General features: G+C 47.3%; 1 protein-coding gene across 2 annotated transcripts; it reads right to left on the bottom strand.

The window, feature by feature from the left end:
• Window positions 1–1,312: 1,312 nt before the first annotated feature.
• HNRNPL (heterogeneous nuclear ribonucleoprotein L) lies at window positions 1,313–13,941 on the bottom strand. 2 transcript variants are annotated; one of them, XM_073321266.2, is made up of 13 exons: window positions 13,718–13,941; window positions 12,166–12,284; window positions 11,730–11,967; window positions 11,074–11,159; window positions 10,352–10,448; window positions 9,701–9,773; window positions 6,121–6,192; window positions 5,743–6,023; window positions 4,792–4,913; window positions 4,479–4,680; window positions 3,500–3,557; window positions 2,288–2,383; window positions 1,313–1,635 (listed from the first exon to the last, which is right to left on the bottom strand). In XM_073321266.2, the coding sequence occupies exons 1-13, from the start codon at window positions 13,883–13,885 to the stop codon at window positions 1,577–1,579; spliced, it is 1,671 nt and encodes a 556-aa protein (XP_073177367.2). In that variant the 5' UTR covers window positions 13,886–13,941; the 3' UTR covers window positions 1,313–1,576. The 2 variants fall into 2 exon arrangements, with proteins under 2 accessions (XP_073177367.2, XP_073177366.2); XM_073321265.2 differs by having other exon boundaries at window positions 2,288–2,395.
• Window positions 13,942–14,578: the final 637 nt, after the last annotated feature.

The raw sequence follows: 14,578 nt of genomic DNA on the forward strand, positions 1-14,578 counted from the left end.
AAAATTGGGGATCGGAGTTGGACTAGATGACCTCCTGAGGTCCCTTCCAACCCTGATAGTCTATGATTAAGGGGGATGAATCAGCTTCCATGTGAGGAGAGATTAAAAAGGCCGGGACTGAGGGGGGATACGGCAGGAGTCTATAAAACCATGAATGGTATCACAAAAATGAATTATTTATCCTGTCACATATTCCAAGAACCAGGACTCATCTAATAAAAATAAGAGAAGGAAGTGTTTTCCCCACACAACACACAGTCAATCTGTAGAACCTGTTGCCAGGGGATGCTGTGAAGGGCCAAAAGGATAAATGGGTTAAAATAAAAAGATCAGAGAAGTTAATAGAGGATAGGTCTGTCAATGGCTGTTAGCCAAGATGTTCAGGGACACAACCACCATTCCCTCTAATTTTTCCCACCCATCTGCGGGATAGAATTGTGTTATGTGCACCAACATGGAGGTGGTGTGTGACACATCACCTCCACATTGGTGCACATAAAATTCATGTAGTCGGCGTGGGGCAGAGGGGTTTGGAGTGTGGAAGGGGGCTCAGGGCTGGGGCAGCGGGTTGGGGTGCAGGGGTGTGAGGGCTCTGGCTGGGGGTGCGGGCTCTGTTTAACACCAGATCTGTTTAAGTTGTTTGTAACATCCCGAAAAACAATCATCCCAACCTCCTCAATGAATTACATTTCAAAGCATTCATTATGCACTCTAAATCTGTCTCAGGAATTCTTTTAGAAGACAGATTCCAGTTTTCTTTTAATTGGCAAGCATGTGGCTGCGGTTTATATAGTCTGTGTTACTCTATCATACAGGCTCAGAAAGGGACATTGTCTTACCATTAGTATGCATTGTGCTTTTAGATGTTATACAAATTAAAAGGCAAGGTTTCCACCTAAAGCACCATGCATAGTTATGGCATAAGGTTTCCATCTAATGGCAAACAAATCTCCATTTCCCACTCACGGTGAATTCTCTTTGAAAACGAGCTTTATTTAGCAGTACAGTTCTCAGTAATAGCACTTCAAAAATTGAAAAAACAAAGTGAGGAACAACAAGAACATGCAAGTGGTGCTCTGGATATTAACACCTTACCTTGGGAGAAGGTTTGGGCTAGTTTCAAACTAACAAAGTCTCATGTCAAACCTACACTGATGAGTGATGTCACAAATTGAAGCTCTCAGTTATGACTTGCTTTGTTCCCTACAATGAATGGGAAAGCTGCAGACCATTCTCAGTTTACTAACCTCAAGAGCCTAAGGGAACATACTCTTGATGCCACTCTGATATTTAGGATCAAACACCAGTAACATTTATTTTCCAAACTGTTTTATTGAAATGTGCCAGTAACACAGGCAGCACAAAATATGAACGGGAAAACAAATCACATGTACAATAATTTTAAAAACTGAAGGTATCTGGGAGACAGACCACTTCACTTCTCCCACTTGACAGGTCTTCGCTATGGGTAGCCTCTACTAAACTGGAGCATTAAAAAAAGGAATACAAGAACTTTTTGAAAGGCAGCAGAAAGAACGGAAGGAATCCCCTGCTCCTGGCCCAACCTGGGCAGCGCTTATGAGGCATGCTGAGCAGTTGAGAAGCAGAGTTTCAGCGTGTATGGGTACGGCCCATCTAAGACAGAACAAAATAGGATAAAGGTTTATTTTTTTGCCCCAGAGATTTACGTTTTCATGTCTAGCACCTTTTGGTATGAAGGCTCTAAAAGCTCTTTATATGCATTAAGGCCCATCCCGCCCTCAGGGAGGTTAGAAGTATTATCTCCTTTTTGCAGATGGGTGGACAGATTAAGCACGTTGTTCAAGGTCACTTAGCAAGTCAATGACAGAGCAGAGAATAAAACCCTTGAGAGTCCCAGCTCCCTCCTAGGCAGCAGGACCATGCACCCTCCCACTCACACTGTCTGTTAAGTGCAGCATGCCGAATTTCAGTTCAAACAGAGGCATGAAGTGGGGAAGATGGGAACTCCCTCTGACAGAAGCCATGGCAATTTCAGATGACAACGAACCACAGTATTTATTGGACCAGGCTTCTGACCACATCCTGTTAAGACTCTCGGCTGATGCTTACAGTTGTTCGTATGGGAAGCTGCGATAAGCATCAGCAATCGTAACTCTAGTTTAACCAAGTCTGGCGGTGGACAGAATTACAGATACTGTCAAAGAGAACAGGAAAGCATATGCTCCATCACTGTCCCCTGTTCCTGAACCCAGACTCACAGATTAAGACAAGAGCCCCCCAAAACTTGAGTGCATGCACAGCTTACTTGGATTTTTCATCTGGTAATGGTTCAGGAATGACAGGGTCTCTAGCGCATCGCTTTTTGAATCCCATTCCAACAAACCAGAGGAGCTTCTTTCACCTGGACGGAACACTGGAGGTTACAAGTGTGCGTACATCACTATACAAGCAGGACAAGGCAGAACAGCACATGCTAATGCTCCACATTGCTATACAAGAGCTCTGGGCCCCATTCTCATCGGCCCCTGACACCTGGACTGGGAACACTGCAGAGGACGCCTCATGCAATGCAACAGCAGCTCCAAGGGAGCAGTAACACCCCCATTAAATGCACATTACTGCATTTGCTCCTAAGGAGGGAGGCGTTAATTGTCAGCGTTTAAGGCCAGAAGGGACCACCAGATCATCTAAATAGCCATACTGGGTCAGACCAAAGGTCCATCTAGCCCAGTCTCCTGTCTTCCGACAGTGGCCAATGCCAGGTGCCCCAGAGGGAATGAACAGAACAGGGCATCACCAAGTGATCCATCCCCTGTTGCCCTTTGCCAGCTTCTGGCAAACAGAGGCTAGGGATACCATCTAGTCTGACCTCCTTCTATCACAGACCACCAACACCACCCAGCCACCCACACACCAAACCCAGTAAGGATCTGTTGGGTTGAATCTAGCAGTCTAACAGGATTGGTTCCACTCAAGCCATTTCCTGACCCCACCCCCATTTTTATATGCTCAGGTCCAAATCATGCACACAGGGGTCCGTTCACAGGTACTCATTCGTCTTCCCATCCCCTAATCCAGTCCTCTAATGGAAAGGCAGTGTAATACGGGGAAATCATGGGGAGCCACGCTTGCTCAGCAGAATAATTCAACTTCTGCTAATGCATGTTCACTCTCATCTCCCTGTATCTGTGGACAGCTTGCTAAATAAAGGACCGCTGGCTAAGGCTCTAAACTGCAGTTGAAGACTGCAACTCTTAATGACGAAAGCTGGGTGTGCCACTCAAACACAGCAGTACCACGCTATTTATCACCTGTGCCCCAACCTTACTGGCAGGAGGAGTAAGAGTGCACTGAAACCTGCACTCTGGACCTGACCGTCAAACAGCCACTCTCAAGCATCCCCAAGGGTTCCCAATACAATTTTGTTGCCCCTTTAGTTAGAAGCCCACCTCTGACTAAGCAACCATTTTTCCCTAGCCCCTAAGGGAAGTTTCACCATGTTTAAAGGCTTACTTACTTTTCCCTGAAAACACCTTGACAGAAGCAGGCCTCTTCGCTCCCAGCTCATCACAGATCTAATGGGAAGACAGACAAGTATTCAGAGATAGTAACACACCAGCTTTGAGAATCAAAGCATAAATACAGCTCAATCATCTATAAGCCAAACTTCATCAAGGCCAATAGATTACAAATTTATCACTTGCCTAGCACAATGGGATCCAGATCCATGAGCAGGCTCCTCAGTGCTATGCTAATACAAATAATTAACACCCTTCCATGTACTCCAACTAATTAGACACTTTGGTTGCTCATTACAGTACCTATATCGGAATGCTCCAGTTAAAAAGCTGCAAGAGTTTTTCCAGTTCAGAAAGATACCACTGACTAGTTTGGGCATCATTTCAAAACAGCTACTGTATGAGAATTTTACCTTTGCTTTTTTTAAAGCCACACACATGCTATGGGTCACTGGAAACGTTCAGAATTTACAGCATAACCCCGCATGCTGTGCCTTATGAAAGAACACCACTTACACAGAGCAAAACTCACTAAGACACAACATGGAAGGCTTCTGCTTGGTGCGTACACATGCTCGTTGAGTGACAATCCCCTCAAGTTCTCAAAGTAGTTCATCAAATTAAGCCTCGACCACCATTTGAGGTCAAAATTCTTGTTTGGCAAGACAAGAGATGGGAAGTGACACTGAGCAAGTCATAATGATTCAGTGGAAAAGGGTTACCCAGGAAAACTGGGTCCCATCTCATGTTCTAACCACAGAGGAACAATATCTACATTCTAAGCTCATTATTACTGAATGTATCCTTTCCTCTAGGACCCAGGAGAGTCCATCAGGATGGAGCTCCACACCAAACTAGGAACTGTACGCAAAAACAAGGTATGAGACTTAAATCTGAGACTGTACCATGAAGAAGAGGGAAGAATGTTAATCAGACCGTGAAGAGCTGAGGGCAACTGTACAGTCTGATAAAGTTTACCTCATAAAAGTTGTCTTCTGTCACCTCCAGAGGAGCATTGAAGAAGTGAAGCACGTTGCTAGGATGTTGGATCCTGTTCTTTGCTGCCTGCTCTGGGGTTGAAAACCTGTTATTTCGAGAGCCACTGAAGTCCTTGTAGCTGCACGAGCCATCCTCAAGCCCATACGACTGACCAGGCATGATGGCTTGCTGCTTGGATACACTACAGGGAAAGGCACAGCTTGTCACTATATGCATAGCTTTCTGCTGGGGATCAAGCGCCCCACTAAGATCTCAGACATCAAGACCACAAAGCATCTGGAAAGAGACCCACCACACGTTCAGCTTCTGTCCAAACATGAAGTTGTTGTTGAGGTGGGTGATTGCTCGATCCACAGCATAGCCATCTGCCATCTCCACCATGGCTGCGCCTGGCTTGCTCTTCATGAACTTCACCTAAGATACAACGCACTCTTGATGTGAGCACAGGATGTTTACATTCATTAGAGGGGAAATTTAGAAAGATCACATGGGTTTGAGAGAAAAGGTGGGTGAGGCAGTATCTTTAATTGGACCAACTTCTGTTGGTGAAAGACAAGCTTTTGAACTTACAGAGTTCTTCAGGTCTGTGTAACCTCAAAAGCTTGTCTCTTTCACCAACAGAAGTTCGTCCAGTAAAAGATATGTCACCCACTTTGTCTCTGCAATATCCTGCGATCAACACTGCTACAACGCTGCAAACAACCTGGGTTCTACACATTTAAACTAAACTGCTTCAAACTGATCCATTTCAGAGCCAGCTTTCAAGCTCTGCTTCTTAATTCACTTCATTTGAGTTTAGTGGATTGCTCCACCCATTCCTTAATCCCCATGTCCCACCACTTTGAAGAAGCAAACTCTTCCATGATCACTGCACTCTTCCAGTCAACCTTATGTCTCCAGAGGCTGGGGGTATTTTCAATTAGCCTGCTAGAGACTGTTTGCAAACAAGGAGCTGTCCCATAGCCCCAGCATAACAGATTTACGCTTCTGGCTTATTTGAGCCCTGTTTGCTCAAACAGAGATCACAGGACACTGTAAAGGAGTTTGGTTTCACAGCCAAACTGCACAACACCAATTTCAAAGCCAAGCCCAACAGACTTGGTGGGAAGCAAGTAAGGCTACCTAGAAACAGAAATCACAAGCCCGAGCACAGGAACCAGAACTCTGCCAGACACGTGTCAAGGATCAAAGATATCAGAATACACAAGACCACGAGAACAAGCCATTAATTTCCCCCTCTCACCTTTTCTACATTCCCATAGAGGCAGAAGACATTGAAGACCCTATCACAGTTCATCTTGGACTGGTCTAAGCCGTACACCATTAGCACAGGGCTGTCAGCATGAGGGCCGTACTCTGGGGGCGGAGGAGGGGGAGGAGGATGTCCATACTGAGGGCCGTAGCGGCTTGGTCCCCTGCGGTGGCCACCAACAGGAGGGCCCATCCTTCTCCCTTCATAGTGAGGTGGCGGAGGGCCATAACCCTCATCGTGATAATGACTGTGGTATCCACCATGAGGTCCTCCTGTGGAGACACCGGGAGTAGAGGCAACACGTGAGAGCCAAATTAACATTAGAGCAAGACACTCCCACTGAAGCTGGCTTGCACACCAGATCCATACCATATTCTGCAGGGTGGTCCCCAAGGAGAGGGGGCTGTCTCTGACGCTTGTTAGGGTTACCACCAGGATCCCCTAGAGAAAGAAGGATGGGTTAAAAATGTAACCAGAGAGGAACAACGCTTCACTCGGTTGTACACCTGGGATTTACCTGTACGCTACCAGAGTCATTTAAGTCCCTAGCTTCTTTTAAATCACAGTGTGACCCCTGCTGCCCAGGAGGTTTAAACCATTTTCTAGCCAACAACTGCCTCCAACATTTTAAGGTTCGTCTGGCAGGGGGAGATTAAACTCCTCTCTCCCATAGGGCCTCCACTTCACCTAAGGCCTGGTATTATGAGGCTTGACTCTCCTCTAAAGCCAAGGAGGGTTGGATCCAGCTCCCTCCAGTTTTCCAACCCTGCTTCAAGCACAGACTACAGACCCCTCTGGCTGGGGCAGCGCCGTCTCTGCTGAGATCCCAGCCACGGACCTACCACATGACACTGCCCTAGGCTAATGGGCCAGACTGGCCTATTTTAACAAGAGGTTAGTTTGTAGGACACACATTTGCAGTTTCATTTGTTAGAACTACCGCCACACAGTCATGACTACAACTCCTATTTCTGAACCTACACAGACAAGTTACAGCATCTTGTAACGCAATCTGTGTCCGAGTTAAATGCTTAGAACAAATACAGGACTTCCCAGCTTCACCTGACTAGAGAGCTGGGCGTGTTTCAAAGAGGATTACAAGTAAGGATGACTGACAAGGGAAAAAAAACAAAAGGAAGAGTGTCCCAGTTGATTTCGTGATTGAAACAATACTGAAGTACACCTGCCTCCAGGACACTGCTAGTTCTTTATAGCAATGGAAAAAAAAAAAGGCGGCAAAATATCTCCCCACCCAAACACAGGAAGGGGGAGTAAGTGAGACTTATACAAGCATGGTAGCAAAGCAACAGTAGTAATAAGTTAAAATGAGCCATCATATACAATGCGTAACATTCATGTAACCATACAGTTTCTTTGTTTTTTAAAACACAACTGAGTTTCATACAGGTTTATTCCAACAATCAGTCATTACAAAGATTGAAAAGGGCTACTTACAGCAGGAGTACACAGTACAATGTCCATTGTCACATAAAAATTCTGTATTTCTCTTACCATTGGACGCTTCAACAGTGAGTTAGCACAGTTCTGAAAGATGGCGTCCCATCAAACATACACTGCGACCCTGCATCACATGGTTTCAGAGTCATAAATACAAGTCAAAGGCACAAAACTGCTACAAAATTTTTTTTAAAGTAAAATCTTTAAAAGGTCTCACAGATGTTTTGTCCTCAGAAGATATCAAGAAAGAGGACATAAAGGTGTATAAATGAGAGTGTTCCTTCCATGTTTCATCTCCTGAATTTGTGTGGTGCTGTAACAAAATGGTGCTTCTGGCTCTGTGTAGTTCTCCAGTGTGCGTGTCTCCTCTGTAATGGAATGTGCCTTGGGTCAAATGCCCCCGTTATGCACGCATGCACCAGACTGCACACCCCAGCTACAGCCTCTTAGGTATCTGTGTGCCTTTGGTTTGTTTTTGGTTTGTCTCCACTTGGCGCTGATATGTTGGCAGCTGAGGACTGCAGGAAAGCAGTATAACAAAAAGACTGCCCTCCCAAACCAAACCATGTTGATATGGAGAGCATCCTATGTCTTGGATGGCCACTGAGATCTATTCCATTCTCCGAAATGCGCTGGTGGACTTGTTTTGAGAACCCTCTGTTCTGTGTTTCCTAGTTCTGTGTACATTCTTGGGTTCAGAGTTTTGTTTGGTTTTGATTAGTAAGAATAATGTCTGCTGTGGCATGGTGCGCCTCTTTCTCTCTCTCTCTCTCTGTGCTTGTAGATGTTTCTTGGATCACGGTGTTGTGTTCTTGATGTAATGAGCTCAATCTGCTGCTGTTTCTGGTACGTAAGGATGATGCATGTTTTCTCCAAGAAGAGCTAGTGAGATTTCTACACTGTGTGGTGTGAGGAATGTGCAGAGGCAGGCCACAGCCAATTCGGGACGTCCACTGTAGTACGGTCCCCCAGGGTTATATGTAATAACTGCTCAGAGCTGGGAAAGGCCAGGATAATACACCACCCTCGTTTCCCAGCCTCATGTCAAGAAAGCCAAGATGCATCTAAATAAATGCACAGCCCTGCAACTAGCCCCTGCGGCTCTGCACATCTTCTAGTTATGTACCTTGGAGGAGAAATTTGTTTATGTTTTTGTTAAGTCATGTAATGCCATTGCTTGCTTCAGTATCTTAGTAAGTTTTCATCTTTTAAAAACAGGGGTGTCCACCACGTGGGAGTTACTCCAGCCTGCCAGGCACTTACTCAGCACCTTGGGCCACACTGCGCAGGGGCCCTTGGAGGCTGCACGTCTCATCATGAAATGAGTAGGAAGAACTGCCTTTTGAGGCAATAATGCAGCATGGTAGGGACTGGCAGGAGTTCTAAGTAGCCTTCCTAAGATTCCTTAGAGGGGACAAAAGCAACCTCTCTGAAGGGAAAACACCCAATTCTGGAGGGACCCTCTAAACTCGTATCAGCTGGGACCACAAATAGCTCCACACCCTGGTTTTAAAACACGAAGCAAGACAATACTGCCAAGCAGATTGTACCATTTTAAAAAAAAATACAGGGAAACATAAAAGATGCAACCACTTCAACTGATGCAAGAGCTGCTCAAACAGTAACTCAACACCAGCTGCTTATTTCACATTCCTCCGCACAGTACGTATAAGTTTCAAAAACCCAAGCAAGGGGTTTCTAGATAAGCTTTGACCATAACTGTAACAGTATGAAGTAGAGATCTATGGCTGCAATCTGAATAATACATATCACTTTCGGCATCACACAGATTCTGTGTAACTAATTCGCAGCACTCAATTTGGAAAGGAAAGGGATCTGTTCCTCAATGCTTCCAAAGATGGGAGCAGACAATCTTCTCCAGATTTTTGCATTTCCCTCCATGTTCAAGTTACATTTGTATAAAATGTTCACCCACACACCTGTGAATTACAACCCAGCCCCACATTCCACTATCCTTTAGCTGTGTGATAACTATCCAACAGCTCAAGGAGAATTTTTTTTGTTACTTTCCAGCATAATGAAAAGACTAGCAATAGTAACACAGCTCAGTTTTGAAAGTGAGGCACAAACAGCCTGTAGCTGCATCAGTTGACAAGCTGTAAATCTCCCATGTAAGAAAGCAGCGGAACTAAGCCCTTGCTTGCCCCGAAGACTACCCTTGCCCAGAAACTCCTTAAGCCACTTATGCATAGGGTTCCTTAATTCCTAACATTTAACTGATGAAGTTAGGCAGCAAATACATAGCATAAGCCACCTGTGAGACTCCCTGGTGACAAATGTTTGATTTTAAGATAAACTGAACAAGCACTCTTCCCCCTATTTTGCATTGGCTTACATCATGTTTGAATTTAGGTACCTGAAGTTAGGAGGCAGGCCAATGGCATTACATAACATGAGTCAGATATGAAGTGCGCGAGTCAACTGACAAGCAAAGTTTGTGTATAGTTACAAAGCAGTCCATCAAGGTTACCTTGTCCACTGAGATTGGGGTTTGTGTAATCCCAGGTGTCCTGGTCATTCTTGAACACATTCAAACGTGTGGGCTGCAAAAACAACCACCCCTACCATTACTCAATTTTGCATGGTGAGAGTTCTAAGCAGGACAGAACAATTTAAAAAGCTACAGTAGATGGCCATGCTACTGCATCTTTCACTCAAGGATCTCAAAGCAATCTTCACACTAAATAAGCACACTTGACACTTACAGCTTTCTCAAAAGTTAGATAATTATTCCCATTTTTAAAAAAAAATAGAGAAGTGACTTGCTCAAGCTCACATGGGAAGTTAGTGGTAAAACCACATACAGAACCCACAAGTCCTGGATCCCATTCTCTTGATCTAACCACTAGAAGAAAACTCTTCCTCCCAAGGATGTAAGGAGAAAGCAGGAGTCCAAAGTTTCCTGCTCTAACGTCTCCCTGTTTATTTTTACATCCACACAGAGGTACAGGTCTGTATTTTCGATGAGGACAAAATTGTGAAAAAAGTTGGAGCTCGAGAGAGTTAAGCTAGCTCTTCCACAACTCTGCTATATAATTTTGTGCAGATGCTCTACATTCAATCCAACATACTGACAGGCGCAACTCATCAAGTACCTATCCATGTTTTCAGTTACACTTACCTTGGCATATTCAATCTTTAGAGTGCAACACCCAGAGTAAATATCGGCACCATTCAAAGATGCCTTGGCTCTCTGCGCACTCTGCACAGAGTCAAACGTTGAGTACATTAAGGAAATCTTTAGAATACTTAGCATATTTAGTACAGACATGCGTAGCAATTCTTTAGGAGCAGGATAATTGATCCAATCATGAGGAGAGCCTCACATATGAAGGTTGCTAATGTCTGCTTCCTGCTTTTTTCTGCTGTTAAAAGGGCTCCATATACTATTTTGTGCTTGCATAAAATTTACAAACCATACACCCCCCCGAGTATAATTATCATCTCTCTTTTGTTGCTGGAGATTTAAAGGCACAGGGATCAAAGTACTCTTGTCCAGAGTAAATAGTCAATAGTAGAAGCGAGTACAGAACATTCTTGCTCTCAGCTGCTTGCTGTAGTCACTAAGGAACACCCACAATAAGAGCAGTAAATTTTCATATTATTTCTAAATTAAGCATCTTTTGTTAAGGACGTACAAGACGCAAGTCCCCTGTGCCTACACTCAGAATAACTTCTCACTTGAAGTATAAGCATTCTGACAAGAAAGCACTGGAGTGAGGGTTTCTAATCTGCTAGAATCTGCACACTTCAACAGTTCAGTTTGAACTCAACACTGAGTTAGGATCATCTTTAGTCGGGCAAAATATGGACAAACATTGAAGAGCATGTGAAAAAGGATATTCCACCATGGCCTGGACCCCATTCTTCCTGAAGATAACAATCCTTTGCACAGGACCACATGGGTTGCAGATGGTATACAGCACGTCCTGTGGAAGGGAAAGAGGCAAGATAATATAGGAAACACTTTAAGAAGAGTTTAAGAAATGACATTGCAATAACAGCCTAGCTTTTCAGCTCTAGAAAGCAGACTGCAGCAGACCTTTCCTGCAGCATCATCACAAGATGTGGCTACAACTGACAGTCTGCATTCAAAAGCACTGGGATAGCAAGATCACTGCAACTGAGGATTGAGGTTTTATAGCTACAAAATTTGCACAGCATGCATAGATATTTTACATGGCTAGCTAGTAATTTTTCTTCATCCAAATCTGCAATATACGCTCTCATTTCGATTCAGTGTAATCATTATTCCCTTGCATTTGCCTTAGAATATCCCATTTCTAAGTTAGGCGGGCTTGCACAAACTAATTCAGATACTTAAAGCAAGACCACAAACAGATGTGGGTTAATTCTCCAACATGTCTCAAACTTCCTCTTGCATTGGTATATGCAATCAAGTACTTGGGCTATGATGCATTCTGCAAGGATGGACTCAGATTGCCCAGTTAGAGAGGTCTGTCACACTAAGGGAACCTGGAATTAGAACCACCACGCACCGTTGTAATCGAATAGATGGGGTTTAGGATAGTGAAGAGCAGCACATTGTTGACTCCTCTTGAATCATCTGTGTCTCCAGGGCGGGATATTTTCTGACTGGTGGAATAGTTGACAAATGCAGGGTGTCCTGCTATGTAGATCTGGTTGTCTGCTGCGTAATTCACAGCATTGCAAGCACCGAGAATATCCTCAAATTCCACCAGGGCCTGTCTCTTCTTAGGCATCACCACTACATAACTAGGGAGGAGAGAACTTAAGTTAGCTTTCAAACATACAGCAAATGGAGAGCTGGCTAATTAACATTTAACTGTACTAACTACTATTGTTTTCAGTGTCCACCTAAAATTAATGCAAGAAGAAATGTGAAGGCTGAAATTAGTACAGAATCATACGTGGATCCAAATTTCCTGCTTGATGAATACGTGTTTTCCTTACCTGATGGGCCCAAACTCCTGCAGGGCCTCCACAAGATCAGCTTCCACAACACCATCAATCAGCCCCCTGATGTGGACAACTGGAGAAGCAGGAGTTTTGTGGGGATCATCATAGTTTTCCTAAAGGCACAAGGCAAATAAGTATTTTAAAAGATGTTTTATGCTCTCTGACTCAAGCTCACATTTTATAGCCTTAATATGTAAGCACCTGCATTAGTCTGCACCTTAAGCTCGGAAAGGGGTTTTCGAGAACTTTAAGCTAATGTGACTGAAACAAGAAAACACACATCCTTTTTGACTGCCAAGAGAGACCTTGAGGATTCAGGGATGATAACCCTGCAGAGACCAGACTGCTGGAGGCGTATAGACTGAGACACTCTCCTTCTGCCAGCTCCACTTGAGGCCCTGCTTTAGGGTCAGTGAAGATACTCCAGAATGCAGAGGGACAGCCCCATGAATCCCTACATGGCAGGGAAGCATCATGCCTTCACCCTAGAGATGATGCCAGGCACTGAGCCCCCAATGCATTGGGCAAACGATCTTTTTATTTCCCTCTACCTAACGCTACACAAAGACCTGCAGAGCACATATGGGGGAGGGAGGGAGGGAGCCTGTGTGCTGCCAGACACCACCATCCCCACAAGCTTCCCCTGCAGGCCTTGGCCTATGGGCAGGTCTGGTCTTTAGCCTATAGGCACTGCCAAGAACAGCAGATACCAAGATGCCCAGATCCTCCCACCATTTCTCCCTTGGGTTTGGAGGGTGACACAAAGTCCCCCTCTTGGCCCTGAACTCGCCCCATACCCCACCGTCCCCCATCTGCCCACCTACCATCTCCCTGCCCACCTTCCCCCCCACTGGCCCCACCATCTCTCCACCATCACCCCCCCATCCCAATTCCCCTCTCCCGCTTCCCTGCCCTTCTTCCCCCACCCCCCCCCGGCCCAGCAACCATCTGAGTCCCATTCCCAACAGCCCCCCCTCCCCCTCCGAGCCCCCCCCCTTCGCTGCACGGCCCCCCCTCCCCCTCAGAGCCCCCCCCTTCGCTGCACGGCCCCCCCTCCCCCTCAGAGCCCCCCCCTTCGCTGCACGGCCCCCCCTCCCCCTCAGAGCCCCCCCCTTCGCTGCACGGCCCCCCCTCCCCCTCAGAGCCCCCCCTTCGCTGCACGGCCCCCCCTCCCCCTCAGAGCCCCCCCCTTCGCTGCACGGCCCCCCCTCCCCCTCAGAGCCCCCCCCTTCGCTGCACGGCCCCCCCTCCCCCTCAGAGCCCCCCCCTTCGCTGCACGGCCCCCCCTCCCCCTCAGAGCCCCCCCCTTCGCTGCACGGCCCCCCCTCCCCCTCAGAGCCCCCCCCTTCGCTGCACGGCCCCCCCTCCCCCTCAGAGCCCCCCCCTTCGCTGCTCAGCCCCCCCCTCAGAGCCCCCCCTTCGCTGCTCAGCCCCCCCGCCCCTTCCCCATCCATGAAGCCCCGCCCCTCAGGGGCCTCCCCACTCACCCCCCATGGTCCCCGCCCCCGGGGCTTATCCCCCTGGCCAGCCCCCTCGCTGCCCTCACCCCTCCGGCCGCTCCGGGGCCGCCGCCCCCCGGGCCATGCTGCTGCTGCTGCTGCTCCGCGTTCTCCGTCTTCTGGCGCTTCGGGGCCCGGCCGCCCTCGGCGCCCCCGCCGCCGCCGTAATACCGGCCCGAGCCGCCGCCGCCCCCGGCCGCCGCCATCTTCACCATCTCCCCACCCCGGCCGCTGCCCTCCGCGCTCTGCGGACCCCGCCACCGCCGCCGCGACATGGCGCCTGAATCGGAGCCTGTGCCCGGACACGCCCCTATTGGGCCGGCCCCACGCCACTCAGAGCCCCCTCGACGCTCATTGGCCAGTCCTTTCGCTTGGCCAACTGCCACCCCGCCCTCCGTCGCCATTGGCTCAGCCATCTCCTGCCCGCCGCGCTGTTTCGGCCGCTCTCCTGCCTATCATAGCCCTCACCACGCTCCATTGGCTGCAAATCTCGTCCGTCCTCCCGCCCACCGAGCTGATTGGCTAATCTTGCTGTCTATCTAAACGGCTTCCCGCCCATCTTCACTACCTTTCACAGACTCCGCCTTCTTCTACCGAAAGCCATTGGCTCTCTTCAACCGCTTCCGACACTCCATGGGTTAGTCAGAACGTCACTCAAAACACCGTTGATCCTGATTGGCTTATCTTCTCAACGCTTATGCCGCTTCCGACACTTCATTGGTTAGTCTCCACGTCAGTCAATAAACTCTGGGCGTTGATTGGTCTGACCGCGTAGCTCTTCTGCCGCTTCCAACACTCTATTGGTTAAGATCAACGTCATTCAACAAATTCTTCACTAAGATTGGCTCGTATTCCTGCCTGTTAATCCTATTAGCTATTTGTTCACCGGCGACTCCGTGCTCTGGCCA

The sequence above is a fragment of the Lepidochelys kempii genome, chromosome 23 (genome assembly GCF_965140285.1).
Source record: "Lepidochelys kempii isolate rLepKem1 chromosome 23, rLepKem1.hap1, whole genome shotgun sequence".
NCBI classification, from domain to species: Eukaryota; Metazoa; Chordata; order Testudines; family Cheloniidae; genus Lepidochelys; species Lepidochelys kempii.

Bases quoted from the DNA above. Each gene is read 5' to 3' on its own strand.
- HNRNPL (XM_073321265.2), bottom strand. From the start codon at position 13,885: ATGGTGAAGATGGCGGCGGCCGGGGGCGGCGGCGGCTCGGGCCGGTAT. The intron at 9,774-10,351 runs GTAAGTGTAACT...TTGTTTTTGCAG, and splicing joins TAAAGATTGAATATGCCAAG to CCCACACGTTTGAATGTGTT. The intron at 6,024-6,120 runs GTATGGATCTGG...GTGTCTCCACAG, and splicing joins GGACCACCCTGCAGAATATG to GAGGACCTCATGGTGGATAC.